The 16,843-nt window shown below is 43.6% G+C and overlaps 1 protein-coding gene across 3 annotated transcripts in view; it reads left to right on the plus strand.

The window, feature by feature from the left end:
* Window positions 1-12,188, plus strand: part of dhx37 (DEAH (Asp-Glu-Ala-His) box polypeptide 37) — a 43,702-nt gene extending 31,514 nt beyond the window's left edge. For all 3 annotated transcript variants that reach the window (XM_034170704.1, XM_034170706.1, XM_034170705.1), the window contains exons 18-27: window positions 71-259; window positions 398-522; window positions 8,324-8,440; window positions 8,523-8,695; window positions 8,765-8,879; window positions 10,611-10,748; window positions 10,844-10,938; window positions 11,239-11,312; window positions 11,597-11,694; window positions 11,787-12,188. In XM_034170704.1, coding sequence (XP_034026595.1) covers window positions 71-259; window positions 398-522; window positions 8,324-8,440; window positions 8,523-8,695; window positions 8,765-8,879; window positions 10,611-10,748; window positions 10,844-10,938; window positions 11,239-11,312; window positions 11,597-11,694; window positions 11,787-11,863 — 1,201 coding nt within the window. In that variant the 3' untranslated portion in view covers window positions 11,864-12,188. The remainder of the gene's footprint in view (window positions 1-70; window positions 260-397; window positions 523-8,323; window positions 8,441-8,522; window positions 8,696-8,764; window positions 8,880-10,610; window positions 10,749-10,843; window positions 10,939-11,238; window positions 11,313-11,596; window positions 11,695-11,786) is intronic.
* The last annotated feature ends 4,655 nt before the right edge of the window (window positions 12,189-16,843 follow it).

Genomic DNA, 16,843 nt, shown 5'->3' on the forward strand with positions numbered 1-16,843 from the left:
CCAAATATTTATGCACCTAAGTGTATTACTGATCTCTCCCCTTGTCGTCTTCTTGTTTCTTATAAAAAAGAGTGAAGCAGATGGCGCAAGCCCGGTTGAGCTGTGTCATCACCCCTCTGGGCAGAGCAATGGCTTCATTCCCTGTGGCGCCGCGCTACGCTAAGATGCTGGCTCTCGGGAAGCAACAGGATTGTCTTCCTTATGTTATTGCTGTGGTGGCAGCCATGACAGTCCGAGAGCTGTTTGAAGACCTTGACAGGTTAAAAAACAAAGTGAAAAATATCTCAGTAATCGGAGGAATGAATAGTCTAAAGACATGCAACACATTTCTAACTGACTGCAAATTTCTCTTTTTTATGGTTCTGAAGATGTAACACTTTTTTTTATTTCTTGTCAGACCTGCGGGTAGTGAAGATGAGAGCGCCAAGCTGAGCAAGCGTCGGGCACGGGTCACCCAAATGAGGAGGCTGTGGGCCGGACAGGGAGCCTCACTTCTGCTGGGAGATCTTATGGTCATGCTGGGTATAGAGATGTTTGTTTTTAATAAAATATTTATTTTTCACACAATCAAAGAGCCAGTTTACACGTGAACAGTAAATAAATTAGTTCTCATACACTGGTTGCATTACATGCAGTAACTTAGATTTATTTTGTAATTAAACAGCATTTCACTGAAGACTGTTGATCTTTAAAGTTGTTACAAGATGATGTTGTCATTCATATTTTTAGCAATGAGTACTGTAGAGACTGAGGATTCATCATCAGGTGAGAGTTAGAGCATGGGTTAAAGTTCTCCGTCACCACAACGGATTTCCGTCATTTGGAAAATTTAACCACACATACGGGCACACACGTTGTGTCATGCATGTTTTGGGGCCAAAATATGATACTCTCACTGTCAAAGCAACATCACATTTTGCGCTAAAGGGCCTGTCACAGTGGCGTATTCGTAGAGCTGCTTATTACAGCGTATCGTCTACGCTGTAATGAGCAGCTCTCCGCCCACTTCACGTGGAGTTTTTTCTCAATGCACGGCAGTATGTTGAGGGCTACACGTGTAGGACGGAAGAAATTAAACCTGTTTAATTTTCTTTGGCGTACAGCTTCTGGAGCTATAAATACTGCAAGATCGTTGCTTCACTTTATCATACAGGACTCATTATATGAGGACTGTTTCACTGTGTCGCATCGTTTCATAAAATCTCTCTCTCTCTCTCTCTCTCTCTCTCTCTGAGTCTAAACAGGGCTGTGACTCTAAAATAAATGTGCACTCGCTGCATAAAAAAATAATAATAATGTTAAATGACTCTGTTTTTGAGCCGCACCACACCATGCAGTAGAGAACAGAGCGCACTTCCACAGAGGCAGAAAATAGCACTGAAACTGGTGCAGTATGGCACACGCGACTGTGTGCACACATTAAAACGCGAACACACGCAGCTGCAAGTATGAACGAACGCTGTTAAAGGCCGAGTACGCACGTATTTCGGGCGTATTTAAATGAAACACAACGCTGCAATGAGCAGCTCTTCGAATATGCCACTGTGACAGGCCCTTAATCAAAGCAGCAGCAATGTCAGTGTGGACTGCGGAGGAAGGGACTGTGTGAATTTTCACTCCACTCCGCTCTGTTTACTGCTTGCCATGAGCCACGGCCCTTCTCCTCCCTGTCCATCTGGGGGGGGTATTTATCTGTCCGACCTGCGACCCGGAGGACCGACGCCCAGCTGCTAACAGACAGTGGCAGCAGCAGAGAACGAGTCACTTCGAAGAAAAGCGCTTAATCAGTGAAGTTCCACAAAAACCACACATGAAGGATATATATTTTTTTCTTTCCTTGTTTACATGAGAGGCCATAACTTCAGCTTGTCGGTGAGCCCATGTGACACCAGTAACACCGCGCGCATTTGAAGGAACGAGTCACGTTTCACATAAGGGAGGACATTATCTTTAACTTCAGTTGATGAAGTGGTGAAGTGGCAGATATTAACGATCCATTCCGGGTCTGAGGGTTGGCTGCCCCTTGGAAAAGCTACGTTAATGAGGAACCAATAAAAACTCCGGTGGGACACAGCAGACGAGCCTCGTTTATTGATTACACCAAAGTCTTGGTTAGTGACTTTAATCGACAAAAAAGGTCAGTCACGGTTGATATCTTTAAATGGATTTGATGAAGTTTAATTTGCAGCACGTACATTTGTTTTACGAGTGAGAGCATTTTACCGTTTAAATGTGAATTAGCCAGTTTCACGTTTCTCAGTGCGCATGCAAAATTTGACTTGCTCTTTTAAAGAGCACCCCCAGACCCCCCCCCCCAATAAATACTGTGTTTTTATTTATTTATTTATGTTTTTATTTATTTATACATAGTTTGAAGTGACTTTTGTTTCAGAGGGCTTCATACCCATTACAATTCACCAGAATACACAAAATTTGACTTACTCTTTAAAAAATGTTCTGGGGGAAGCACCCCCAAACCCCCTAGAATCAAGACTACAACCCCACCACCACCACCCTTTTACATACCTTTATGTTCAGGTTTTGCATTCTTTTTATGCTTTGTCTGTCTCTCCTTAGAGGCTATTTAGAATAGATTTGTATACTGTATTTATTGAGGAAAAAAGAGTGTGTGGCCCCACTACGCCACATTTTAGGGAATTGTTGGCATTGATTTTTGCCAGGAAAAATTTCAGTCAGATGAAAATTTATTGCTTTAACCCATGAGTTATAGGGACTTGATGGAGACCATTTTGAGATGATGGCACTGCCATAAATATCTTAACATTTTATTGGAGTTCTATTTCTCAAAAGAAAGTATCCTCTGTAGGGTTGGGTATCGAGGTCCGGTTCTTTTCGGGTATTGTTAAGAAATGATTCGAGCCACCGATATCAAGAGTCTTTTTGCTTAACGATTTGGTTATCAGTTCTTTAGAGCAGCCGTTGGTTTTGAGGATGTTTGTCGGGAAAATGATAATTTCTCTACGTTGATTACAGACCTTGTAGCGGCTCTGTAATCGACCGCTTCTGCAGCACGACTCCACTTTGAAGCATGAACCAATGAAGCAGTGCTTTGATCTGCTGGCTCGTTGGTTCTTTGATTCGCTGCTCTTCAGAAGCAGCAAGTCTGCTTCTTAACCCCTCTCAAAGCCATTAAAATATGTCAATCGTGAGCCACTTTTGTGTGGATTAAAGTCACTAACTGGGACTCTTGTCTTTTGCAGTCAAGAAACGAGAATTGTCCTCTGTTCCATTGACACAGCTCCAAATGCTGCGCGGCTCTCTGCTGCGACAGAGTCTGGTCAGTACTTTAAATAAAATGACACCTCTTTCCAAACGCTGTAATACAGACAATAAACTACATTTGACTAAAATGTTTTTCCTCCCAAAATGAGACGTCCTACATTCTTTATGAATTGCATCCTGATGTGCAGCACAGCCGGCTGCAAGAGCTCAGCTCAGATGTATGGAAAGACATTCGTGCCAATAATGTCTGAAAGGAAATGCTTTTGACAAAAACTACAGATTTTATTTATTTCTATTTATGTACAGATATCAAGGTATCCACCATGTAGAGTTTATCATGTCCAGAGTTTAAGGATCCAGTGACCAATTTCATATTTATTTACTTTAAGACTCAATAAAATGTTGTTGACATAGAAACCCTGTAAAGCCTACTTTGAGTACACAGAAAATTCACAAGAGGTATCGATAAGGGAATCAATAAGAAATCGGATCAATAGGTAGAATCAATAATTGTATCAATATCGATAAAATCTTAGCAATACCCATCCCTAATCCTCTGAAAGTTCTATTTATTGTGAGAAATAGAACTTGGGACTTTATAGGACATACAGAGTGTGTGCTCTATGTGCCTGCATTCTTGTAACGCTTCAGGGTCCCCAAGGGCAATGCAGGGTTGCTAAAGTTGGTGGGTGAATTGAGATGGTACCACTTTGGGTTCCTCTGCAGTGCAAGGTGTATTTGAAGATAATAAAATTGATAATAAAACCTTCAGGGATAAACCCTGAAGGGCTTCACATTTCTACTCATACCTCAATTTGTTGCATTCATCACTCATCTTCAACCGCTTATCCGGGATTGGGTCACGGGGGCAGCAGCTCCAGCGGGGCACCCCAGACTTCCCTTTCCCATGCCGCATTGACTACCTCTGACTGGGGGATCCCAAGGCGTCCCCAGGCCAGTGTGGAGATATAATCTCTCCACCTAGTCCTGGGTCTTCTCCGGGGTTTCCTCCCAGATGGGCTTGCCTGGAACACCTCCCTAGGGAGGCGCCCAGGGGGTATCCTTACCAGATGCCCGAACCAACTGAGTTGGCTCTTTTCAATGCAGAGGAGCAGCAGCTCTACTCTGAGCTCGCCACGGATGACCAAGCTTCTCACCTTATCTCTAAGGGACACACCAGCCACCCTCCTAAGGAAGCCCATTTTGGCCGATTGTACCCGCGATCTAGTTCTTTCGGTCATGACCCAACCCTCATGACCACAAGTGAGAGTAGGAACGAAGATTCACCAGTAGATTGAGAGTTTTGCCTTTTGGCTCAGCTCCCTTTTCGTCATAACAGTACGGTAGAGCGAATGCGATACTGCCCCTGTTGCACCGATTCTCCGGCCAGTCTCACGCTTCATTGTCCCCTCACTCATGAGGAATACCCCAAGGTACTTGAACTCCTTCACTTGTGGCAAGGCCGTATTCCCTACCCGGAGTTGGCAGTTCATTGGTTTCCTGCTGAGAACCATGGCTTCAGATTTAGAGGTGCTGATCCTCATCCCAGCTGCTTCACACTCGGCTGCGAACCGATCCAGTGAGTGTTGGTCACAGGCCAATGAAGCCAACAGGACCACATCATCTGCAAAAAGCAGTGATGAGACCCTGTGCCCACCAAACTGGAAACTCTCCTCCCCCTGACTACCCCTCGATATCCTGTCCATGGATATCACAAACAGGATTGGTGACAAAGCGCAGCCCTGGCGGAGGCCAGCCCCCACCGGAAACGAGTCTGACTTACTGCCGAACACCTGAACACAGCTCTCGCTTTGTGTTTACAGAGATTGGATGGCCCTGAGAAGGGACCCCCTCACTCCATACTCCTGCAGCACCTCCCACAGTATCTCCCGGGAACCCAATCATACGCCTTCTCCAAGTCCACAAAACACATGTAGACTGGATGGGCATACTCCCAGGCACCCTCTAGGATCCTTGTGAGAGTGAAGAGCTGGTCGGACAGCCAGGACTTAACCCACATTGTTCCTCTTCAATCAGACGTTTGACTATCGGCTGAACCCTCCTTTCCAGCACCCTGGAGTAGACTTTACCAGGGAGGCTGAGTAGTGTGATGCCCCTGTCATTAGCACACACTCTCTGGTCCCTTTTTAAATATGGGGACCACCACCCCAGTTTGCCACCTCTTAGGCACTGTCCCAGACCTCAATGCAGTGTTGAAGAGACATATCATCCACGACAATCCCTCCACACCCAGAGCCTTCAGCATTTCTGGACGGATCTCATCAACCCTGAGGCCTTACCACTGCGGAGTTGTTGGACTACCTCAGTGACTTCCACCAGGCAAAATGATGAAAATCCTCCATCAGCTTCCAGCTCTGCCCCTACTATAGAGGGCGCTCTGGTCTGATGCGGGAGTTGCTCAAAGTGTCCCTACCTTACTGTAGACAACTTGGATGGTTCTCCGTTTTCCCCTCATGAGGTGCGTCACAGTCCACCCAAAGCACCTTGGTCCCGACCAATAGTCCTTCTCCACGGTTGCTCCCAACTCCTCCCACACCCGCTGCTTTGCCTCCCCCACAGCAGTTTGTTGCAGGTGATAATAATAATAAATATGACTCATAAATTACTTTTCAAAACATTAAAAAGTGCTTCTCAACAAAAGCAAAAAACAAAACAAAAAATAGCACAATGACAAAATAAGATTACATAGTCTTTAAAATGAAAAGATAAAATTGGGAATTTAACGTGAAATATTTATAATTACAAAAAAATTAAAGCATTGTTTGTCATCCCGTTTTGACCTCTTATTTTTTCATGACCTTTGAAGTATGCTGGCATCTTTACTTCAAAGTAACCTATCAAGGCATTCATTATAGGCCTCAGTTGATACATTTTCTGCTAGGTTCAGCTGACTCCACAAAAAATTAGGTGCCAGTCAGAATTTCATGGATCCACTAAGCGACTTAAAAAAGTCTTATGTTTTCAGGATTCTTCCTATCATGAAATCTCAATGGTGGGGGGTAAAATAAAAATAAAAAATCCATCCTCCCATGGGTCAGTGGGATGTTAACGTGTGCCACTGAAGTTGGAGGAGGTTATGTTTTCACCCCTGTTTGTTTGTGAACAGCCTGGAACCCACAATTTTCCATATATTATGAAATTTTTATAGAGGGTTTATATCCTGATAGGCAAGAATTGATTAAATTTTCAAGGTCAAAGTCACGAAAAATCTTGGAAAATCCCTATGGTTTAAAATTGAATGAATTTTCAAAAATTCATAATTTTTCTTTCATATTCGAAAGCGTTATGTAGGATGGTATCATTTATCGACTGACAAAGTTTGATCTGGATCTGATCCAGATTACAGATTTTGTGGCCATTTAAATTTAACTTTGAAAACCCCATTTAATGTATATCTTACATAAGAGATGAGACGAAGTCACTGTCAAGTCATTCTGAAGTCATGAATTAGCAAGTCCCAAGTCAAGTCTCAAGTCAGCTTGCAAACAATTGGTGATCATTATGACTTGAGACTTGACTTGGGACTTGCTGATTCATGACTTGAAAGTGACTTGATGGTGACTTTGTCCCACCTCTGTCTTACATTATATCTTAATCAAACATGGCCCAATCACACTCATATTTGAAAGTGAGGTGCGGACTGGCACTCAGTACCGCCTGACAAAGTTTGAGCTGAGTCTGATCCAGATTGTGGATTTTGTGGACAGATCTTCAGCTACTTATCTGGGATTGGGCAACAGCTTCTGCAGGGCCCCCCCAAACTTCCCTTTCCTGGGACACATTAACTGGGGGATACTGAGGTGTTCCCAGGCCATTGTGGAGACATAATCTCTCCAACTAGTCCTGGGTCTTCCCCGGGGTCTCCATCCAAATGGATATAGCTGGAACACCTCCGTAGGGAGGTGCCCAGGGGGCATCCTGACCAAATGCCAGAACCACCTCAGCTGGCTCCTTTCAACAAGGAGCAGCAACTCTACTCTGAGCTCTTCACGGATGACCAACCTTCTCTTTTTTGTGGACATTTGAATTTAATATTGAAAAGCCCATTTGTTGTGCATTTTGCATTATATCTAAATCAAAAGTACTTCAGTCACTCTCATTTTTCTGTAATGGATTTACCTAGACCACCAAAATTGGATGGAGGTTCCAATTTTATGCCTGTTTGTTTATCTTCCAGTTATTAGTCAGAAAACAAGTGCCAAAAAGCAATCACAAATTGTGCATAGCAGAGATAACCAATGTTCTGTGAAAATTATCTGAAAAATAATTCTGAAAAAAAAGAAAAGCCTGACAACACCACAAAAAACTTTGATTCAAGTGCATGAACTAAATACTTACTCCTGACATTTGATTACATCTACTTTAGCTTATTAAAAGCCACTTCTAACAGGACTTTGACCATCACCTTTAGGGGAGGTGATGGTCTAGTGGTTAAGTGTTGGGCCTGAGACTAGAGGATCCTTGGTTCAAATCCCAGCCTGACCAGAAAATCACTAAGGTCCCTTGGGCAAGGTTGTAGTAAAGGTACCAGAGCAAGAATTTTAGCTGAGGAAGCTTCTGCGATTAGAAGCGAAACATCCTCGCGTCAAGCAACCCAGTCCAGTCGAAGATTCAAGCTTCTTTATTATGGAAACCACCTGGGCAACTGAGAGCCTTCACAGAAACTTGGGCAAGCTCCTTAATCCCAGAGTTGCTCCCAGTGTGTAGTGAGTACCTTGTATGGCAGCCCCCTCGCATCAGGGTGAATGTGAGGCATTATTGTAAACCGCTTTGAGCGTCTGATGCAGATGGAAAAGTGCTATAGAAATGCAATCCATTTGAAAATATATTCAAAGGTAAATATTTCTGGAACTGGAAACTAGTGTTGGCGGGAGTTTGCACTCTATGAGCTCTAGTTATTTTTATTGTTTATTTTTTGGTTTATTCAGATTGGAGCTAGTGTATAAAAAGTTGACACTATACAGGTAGAAAGGGGTAGGATTTGACTGAATTTTAAAAATGGACAAAAATGATATCTTCTTTATTTTAAGTATATTTGGTGTATGTTGTCTGACTACAGGTGCTGTTGGAGCTTGTGAATTTGTTGGTTGTACGCCTAAATTTTGTCAGGAGAATGGCCTCCGGTATAAGGCCATGGTGGAAATAAGGCGGCTCAGAGGACAACTTACTAATGCAGGTACACAAAGTGTGCACAGAAAGCCCAACACACAAAGTGCAAGAAAAACGAGAGAATTTCATTTTGTGCTTTCTGGTGCCAGTGAATGCAGTGTGTCCAGAGGTGGGAGTATTCATGGATCCCAAGATGACTCCGCCAACAGAGAGTCAGGTGATTTGCTTGCGGCAGATTGTGTTGGCCGGATTAGGTGACCACCTCGCAAGGCGTGTCCAGGAAGAAGACATACTAGATCCAAAATGGAAGAATGGCTACAAGGCAAGTCTCTCTGATGAATCCCAAATGTAGTTTAAATCTTCATCTTGTTAACTTTGTTTTTGTTTATAGACCCCACTTATGGACGATCTGGTGTTTATTCATCCCGCTTCTGCACTGTCTAAAAGCCTGCCAGAGTTTGTTGTGTACCAGGAGATCATGGAGACGACCAAGATGTACATGAGAGGTAAAAAAAAAGTCTGTGAAACCCCACATAAGGCCGATGGTATGCACACATGAACATTTCTGTTCAGTGCAGAGACCTAAATGGTTTAATGATCATATAATTATTAGGGGTGTGCGTCTTTCCCTTATAAAACAGTAGACGACTTGTCAGGATACATGGGCTATGATGCAATTTAGGCATGATCCATCTTCTTCTGCAGGCCTCCCATCCTGTGCACCACTGTGGACTTCCAAAATTTCCTGTATATTTGTTTTGTAAATTGTGTCTGTAGCATGGCCCAAGCATAGGGTCGCCCCTTTGATTCTGGTCTGCTTGAGGTTTCTTCTTCAAATCATCCTAGAAAGTTTTTCCTTACCGCTGTCCCCTGTGTGCTTGCTCTAGGGGTTGGTAAAGTTAGACCTTACTTGTGTGAAGCACCTTGAGGCAACTTTGTTGTGATTTGGCGCCATATACCATAATTTCCAGACTATAGAGCGCACCTGAATATTATCCACACCCACCAATTTTAAAAAGAAAAAAGAAATTGTACATAAATAAGCCACTCTTGTCTATAAGCCGCGGGTCTCCACATTGTAATATGAGATATTTACACAGAAAGATTTTTTAACTTTTAATTACAGTAAATACATACCGTAAATGCTTTTTCCCCTGAAGTGTTACACGTAAATATTGACGCGCACGTCACCCATCGCATGCATGGTGTCTCTGCTCTACACAGAGAACTGAGTAATTTGAACTTTTCTTGAGGTTTCATCACATGCAGCCAGTATCGTATGGAGACTGTTGTAAATGAGACGTTAATGAAGCGATGTGACTTTTTCGACTTGTTGCGCCAAGACAGAGAACTTGTTTGGAAGGGTGGGGGGAGAAGGCTCCGCTCCGCTGATCTGACGGTGCAACTCTGGCACAAAGAGAGGGACTTTTCTTCACTAAAATGAACAGGTAAGACCTTATATTTACACTGTGTATGAATTTACACCGCATGTGGAGCACAGCTTTCAGGAAATCATTTGACAGCATCAATTGATGTATTTTGACTTATGAAAAAGCCTGTAAAAATCCATAAATTAGCTGCATCATTGTGAAAGCCGCTGTGTTCAAAGCGTGAGAAAACAGTAGCAGCTTACGTATAGTCCGGAAATTACGGTAAATGAAATCAATTGAAATTATGGAATAATTAAATTTGTTGTGGTGTGATGCAATTCTTTGTTCAAAGTAGATATTTACTCCTTGATTTAGTTTCCTCGTATCATGGAAGCATTTTCACGAAAGGTGAATGGAGTCATGCAATAGTTGTGAAATGGATAGAACAATACACAATAAAAACTTCCAAAGTGCATGGTAGTGATGCCACTCATCCAATGAGACAAATAATGACTTTCACAATGCACCAATGAAACGAGAAGGGTCTGTTTAGATGTCCTATAATAGTAAATACTTTTATGTTTGGTTATGTACATCAAACAATCATAAATGGGAATTTTCACAGATGGCTGCTGATCTTCTCTGTTCTTACTTGTTTCTGTACTACATGGAGATTAGTTAATGTCTTTGCAATTAAACAATATGTTTTTGTACTTGTTTTTCTCATTGTTTATGCCCTGTAATTACTGTTAGTCCAATCAGTCCACCATATTTTCTTGAGTCATTTGTTGTTGCTGTCATCATTCAATTTATACCAGCAAATTGATGTTGAACAATAGATGAAAATGTGTCTTTTCTGTCTGTCAGGTGTGTCAGCAGTTGAAGCAGAGTGGGTGCCAGAGCTTCTGCCCCAGTACTGTCATTTCAGTTCTCCTTTGGAGGTGCCGCCGCCATGGCTCTGTTCCTCCACAGGGACCATCAGATGTCACCGTTCAAGCACCTTCTGTAAGTTGTGTATACTTTTAACATTGTGGCTGCCTTTCTGGCTGAAGGCCGTGTTGGATTGCATTGAATTGTTGCTATGTTCGTCTTTGCTGCAGTCCGTGTAGCTTGGCAACTGCCCGCAGTGGAAATGGAGTATCCAGATGGCCTGGAGCGCTACAAACTGTTTGCACGGTTTCTGCTCGAGGGACAGGTACTGTAGCATGAACATGAACTCTCGCTTCTTTTTTCATCTGCTGCAGAGTTCAGTTTGTGCATAAATCTTAGAACAATTCTGGTGAAACCTAAACAGACTTGACCACCTGCTGATGGACCCAAATGAATCCTGACATTCTGGTCTATGTGCAGGCCCGGTATCGGTCCTTGTGGCGTGATAATATCCCTCGTCTGTGTGCATTATGTTCAAGCCCCAGTGTTCATCATAGTTTCTAGAAAAGATGCGCACAGATTTAAAACCTAATCTGTAGTCTGTTGTTTTTGTCTGATTCTTCAGGTGTGTCCTAAACTAAAGAAACACAGACACAACCTTCTCTCAAATCCTTCCATCATGCTGAAAACATGGGCAAAGTAATCTAATACTCTCACACACACACAAGCCTCGTCCACTTTTTGGAACATTAGAACATGTTGACAGACTTCAGGGAATGACTTTTATTTGTTCTTTTTGTGTGTGTGTGTGTGTGTGTGTGTGTGTGTGTGTGTGTGTGTGTGTGTGTGTGTGTGTGTGTGTGTGTGTGTGTGTGTGTGTGTGTGTGTGTGTGTGTGTGTGTGTGTGTGTGTGTGTGTGTGTGTGTGTGTGTGTGTGTGTGTGTGTGTGCGCGCGCGCGCGCGTTTCCTTTCCCCTGCTGCAGGCTGCAGCCCAGGACAGAGGCTGTACTGGAAGAGCTGGTGTCAAAGAAGGTTGACTGTAGAGACGCTCTCCTCTCTGTCTGGAAGACTGATGACAAATGTGAGAATTGAATATACTTAATGAGTTTTCTGAGTTTGGATTTTAATGAACTTGTGATGTAACTGAACATATTTTTGTCTTTCTTCCTGAAGTCATGTTGTCTGCATACTGCCAGTGGCTTCCTGAAGCTGTGCACCAGGACGTGGCTAACAGCTGGCCTCCTTTATGAAAGCCAGCGTCAGTGAAGGAGGCAATAACGACAGAACTTGCAGCCAGAGAAATTCAGTTGATGGACAGACCAGCAGAAGTGCCTTCTTCATCTTTTTTGCTGTCTCTGCTCACTATTTTAAATGTCCTTTCAAAGTGTAATGCTGAACACACAATTTTTGTTCAATATATTATTCACCCTGTGTTTGAATTGTACAGTTTTTTGTGGACTATGAATATCACATTTGGAACCCTGGAATGATTTTTATCGTGTTGGTGTATTGCTGTTGGTTACTGTATGTGTGTGAAATTTGGTCTTTATAAGACTGATTAAAAGTGTGCCTCTGGTCGTGTTTGTTGTTGTTATCCCTCAGTTGACAGTTGAAGGGGTGTTGCTGACTTCTCATGTGTCTGTCTGTTCATCAGTTTGATGTCAGTGGTACATTGTGAGATGGGCCAGAGGCTTATGGAAGATTGGTGACTTTCTTTTTGGGGAAAATGTCATTTGCTCAACAACTACGGGATTAATAAAGTTCTTATTCTTACTTTGTGAACAAGCTATGGGATGTTCATTACAGTACTTGCAACGACGCATGTTTGTAGCCTTGACCTACTTTATATGGGAAAATCGCCATTCACTCACCAGTATGTTGTACTTTGTATCAGCCGAGTGGTCTAAAGTGATCAAGCAGATACATTTTGTCTTTGATCACCTGTTTAACTGCAGGATTATTAGAGATATTGTGACCTATCTTTTCAATATTGTGCTATGATACTCTTGATACTGCTGTGATGCAATATACAATTATAGACTTTTGATGAGGTGTACACGTGATTATGCGGACCTGGTCAGGATGGGGTTCACCGAGGCCTTGGCCTGTCAGCTGCCTCCGGGGTCCCCCTTACCAACAAAGACAAGTAAGACTCCTTCTTCAGCTTGATGGCATCCCTTACTTCTGGCATCCACCACCGGGTTCAGGGACTGCCGCCGAGACAGGCACCAGAGACCTTGCGACCACAGCTACGAGCAGCCGTATCAACAATGGAGGTGGAGAACATGGTCCACTCGGACTTCATGTCTCCAACCTCCCCCGGGATCTGGGAGAAGCTCTCCCAGAGGTGGGAGTTGAAGACCTCACTGACATAGGGTTCCACCAGTCGTACCCAGCAGACCCTCACGATACGTTTGGGCCTGCCAGGTCTGACCAGCTTCCTCCCCTCCCAGCAGATCCAGCTCACCACCAGGTGGTGATCAGTCGACAGCTCAGCCCCTCTCTTCACCTGAGTGTCCGAGACACGTGGCCGAAGGTTAGATGATACAACTACAAAGTTGATCATCGACCTCCGGCTCAGGGTGTCCTGGTGCCACGTGCACTTATGGACATGCTTGTGCTCGAACATGGTGTTTGTGACGGACAAACTGTGACAAGCAGAGAAGTCCAACAACTGAACACCACTCGGGTTCAGATCGGGGAGGTTATGCTTCCCGATCACCCCCTCCAGGTCTCACTGTTTCCGCTCACATGGGCATTGAAATCCCCCAGGAGAACAATGGAGTCCCCAGTCGGAGCACTATCTAGTACCCCTCCCAGGGAGTCGAAAAAGGTCGGGTACTCTGCACTGCCACTCGGCCTGTAGGTCGAGACAACAGTGAGAGATCTGTCCCCGACCCGAAGGTGTAGGGACGCGACCCTCTCGTTCACCGGGGTGAATTCCAACACATGGCGACTGAGCTGGGGAGCAGTAAGCAATGTTACCCCAGTTCTCTGCCTCTCCCCGTGGGCAACGCCAGAAAAGTAAGAGCGTCCAGAACCCTCTCCAGGAGTTGGGTACCGGAGCCCAAGCTGTGCGTGGAGGTGAGCCCGACTGTCTCTAGTCGGTATCTTTCAACCTCCCGCACAACCTCAGGCTCCTTTTCCCCCAGCGACGTGACGTTCCACGTCCCAACAGCCAGGGTCTGTGAGCGTGGACCGGGCCGCCGGGCCACCTGATTTCGACTGCCACAATCCTCTCTGCACCCGACCCTCATGGCCCCCTCTGCAGGTGTTGAACCCACAGGAGGTCAGACCCACATCGCTTTTTTGGGCTGAGCCCAGCCGGGCCCCGTGGGCTAAGGCCCGACCACCAGGCACTCACGCGCGAGCCCCAACCCCAGGCCTGGCTCCGCCATACCGGGCGACGTCTTTGTCCTTGATTTTATACTGGTCATGGGAGCTTCTGAACTGCCCTTAGTCTGACCCAGCACCTCGGACCTGTTTGCCTTAGGAGACCCTACCAGGGGCACACAGCCCCTGACAACATAGCTCCTAGGATCATCCGGGTACACAAATTCCCCCACCACGATAAGGTGGCAGTTCAAGGGGGAGTAACATCAGCTCACTGTCCTCAAAATCATTGTTGATTAATGAGCTAACAATGGGTCATCACTTAGATATGATTGGGTTATGTGAAACCTGGCTTAAACCTACAGTTGTCCTCCCCTTAAATGAGGCCTGCCCACCAGCATATGCATTTAGTCATGTCCCTCGTGATGCATAGCAATGCAGGGGTGTTTCTCTTATTTCTAAATCTAGGTTTAGCTTATTAGCTGTTAGGGGTCACAAATATAACTCGTTTGAGCATCTGATTCTCCGCTCTGCCCACGATGCTACATATTGCCAAGGTCAGAAGAATATAAATCAGCCGTATTACTTTGTCACTGTATATAGGCCCCCTGGCCCATACTCTGAATTATTAGATGAATTTGGTGCGTTCATCTCTAACTTGTCAATGAGTATAGAAAACATTCTTATTATTGGTGACTTTAACATTCATATGAATAAGCCTTTTGATCCCCTCTGCAAATCATTTATGGAAATTGTGGATGCGTTAGGATTTCAGCAATGCATTCAGGACTCGACGCATATTAGTGGGTCGAGTCCTGAATGGATTGAATGAATACCCGCGATTTGGTTCCCACACGTGGCATTGCTGTCACAAATATTGATATGCTTCTTGCTTCGGTGGTATCTGATCACTCACTTATTAAGTTTACAGTTTCGCTGCCGTGTTTAGTGGAACAACAACCTTATTTATCACTACGGCGATGCATCAACTCAATTACGAACTTGAAGCTAGACTGCCTGATACCTGAGCTTCACGTTTGGAAAATGCCCAATCAGTAGACAGTCTTGTGGATAGTTTAAACTCAGTGCTCAAAACTACACTCAACATGATTGCGCCACCTTTGTTAAAACCATGCCCCCCTAAAACACAGTCACCTTGGTTCAATGACTACTACTTGGGTGACCTCAATCATAAGGCAAGAGGTCTAGAACAAATGGCATAGTTCAAAATTAGAAGTATTCCACCTTGCGTGGCGTGATGCTATCTTAGACTATAAGCATGCACTGCTGGCTGCAAAGCAGACTTATTACTCTGATTTGATCAACAAAAACAAGCATAACTCAATGATCTTGTTCAACACAGTGGCAACATTTATACAACTCCAATTCCAATCAAGTTGGGACATTGCGTAAAATGTAAACAAAAACAGAATACAATGATTTGCAAATCCTCTTCAACCTATATTCAATTGAATACACCACAAAGACAAGATATTTAATGTTCAAACTGATAGACTGTTTTGTTTTGGTGGAAATATTTGCTCATTTTGAATTGGATGCCTGCAACACATTTCAAAAAAGTTGGCACGGGGCAACAAAAGACTGGGAAAGTTGAATGCTCAAAGAACACCTAATTGGAAACAGGTGAGTGTCATGATTGGGTATAAAAGGAGCATCCCCAAAACACTCAGCTGTTCACAAGCAAAGATGGGGTGAGGATCACTGCTTTGTGAACAACTGAGTGAAAAATAGTCCAACAGTTTAAGAAAAATGTTTCTCAATGTTCAATTGCAAGGAATTTGGGGATTCCATCATCTACAGTCCATAATATAATCAGAAGATTCAGAGAATCTGGAGGTCGAAAACCAACATTGAATGTCCATGACCTTTGATCCCTCAGGCGGCACTGCATTAAAAACCGACATCGTGTAAAGGATCTTCCCGCTTGGGCTCAGGAACACTTCAGAAAACCATTGTCAGTTAACACAGTTCATCGCTACATTTACAAGTGCAAGTTAAAACTCTACAATACAAAGCAAAAGCCATACATCAACAACATCCAGAAACACAGCTGCCTTCTCTTGGCAAAGTGGAAAAGTGTCTGATGAGTCCACATTTCAGATTGTTTTGGGAAATCATGGACGTCATGTCCTATGGACAAAAAAGAGGAAAAAGACCATCCAGATTGTTACCAGCGCAAAGTTCAAAAGCCAGTATCTGTGATGGTATGGGAGTGCGTTAGTGCCCAAGGCATGGGCAACTTACACATCTATGATGGTACCATCAATGCTGGAAGGTACATCCAGGTTTTGGAGCAACACATGCTGCCATCCAAGCAACGTCCTTTGTGAAGCGCAAAATATGACAACTGAGACTGTTGAATAACTGAAGTCGTACATCAAGCAAGAATGGGAAAGAATTCCACCGACAAAGCTTCAACAACAACAGGCCTCCTCAGTTCCCAAACGCTTATTGAGTGTTGTTAGAAAAGAAAGGTGCTGTAACACAGTGGTAAACATACCACTGTCCCAGCTTTTTTGAAACGTGTTGCAGGCATCCATTTCAAAATGAGTAAATATTTGCACAAAAACATTAAAGTTTATCATTAAATATCATTAAATATTTTGTCTTTGTGGTGTATTCAATTGAATATAGATTGAAGAGGATTTGCAAATCATTCTGTTTTTATTTACATTTTACACAACGTCCTAACTTCATTGGAATTGGGGTTGTAATAATAATTTTAAAAACTTATACAGCAATTTATTTATTTTTTGGTATGAATAACATCCAGTAGATCCACAGAGACGCATAATAGAGGAAATCAGCCTGAAATTGCAAATATCTGTCTGAATATCTGTCCAGACACTTATTTGTTTGGAAATTCTTTTTTTTTT

This window comes from Thalassophryne amazonica, chromosome 5, assembly GCF_902500255.1.
Source record: "Thalassophryne amazonica chromosome 5, fThaAma1.1, whole genome shotgun sequence".
Taxonomy (NCBI): Eukaryota; Metazoa; Chordata; class Actinopteri; order Batrachoidiformes; family Batrachoididae; genus Thalassophryne; species Thalassophryne amazonica.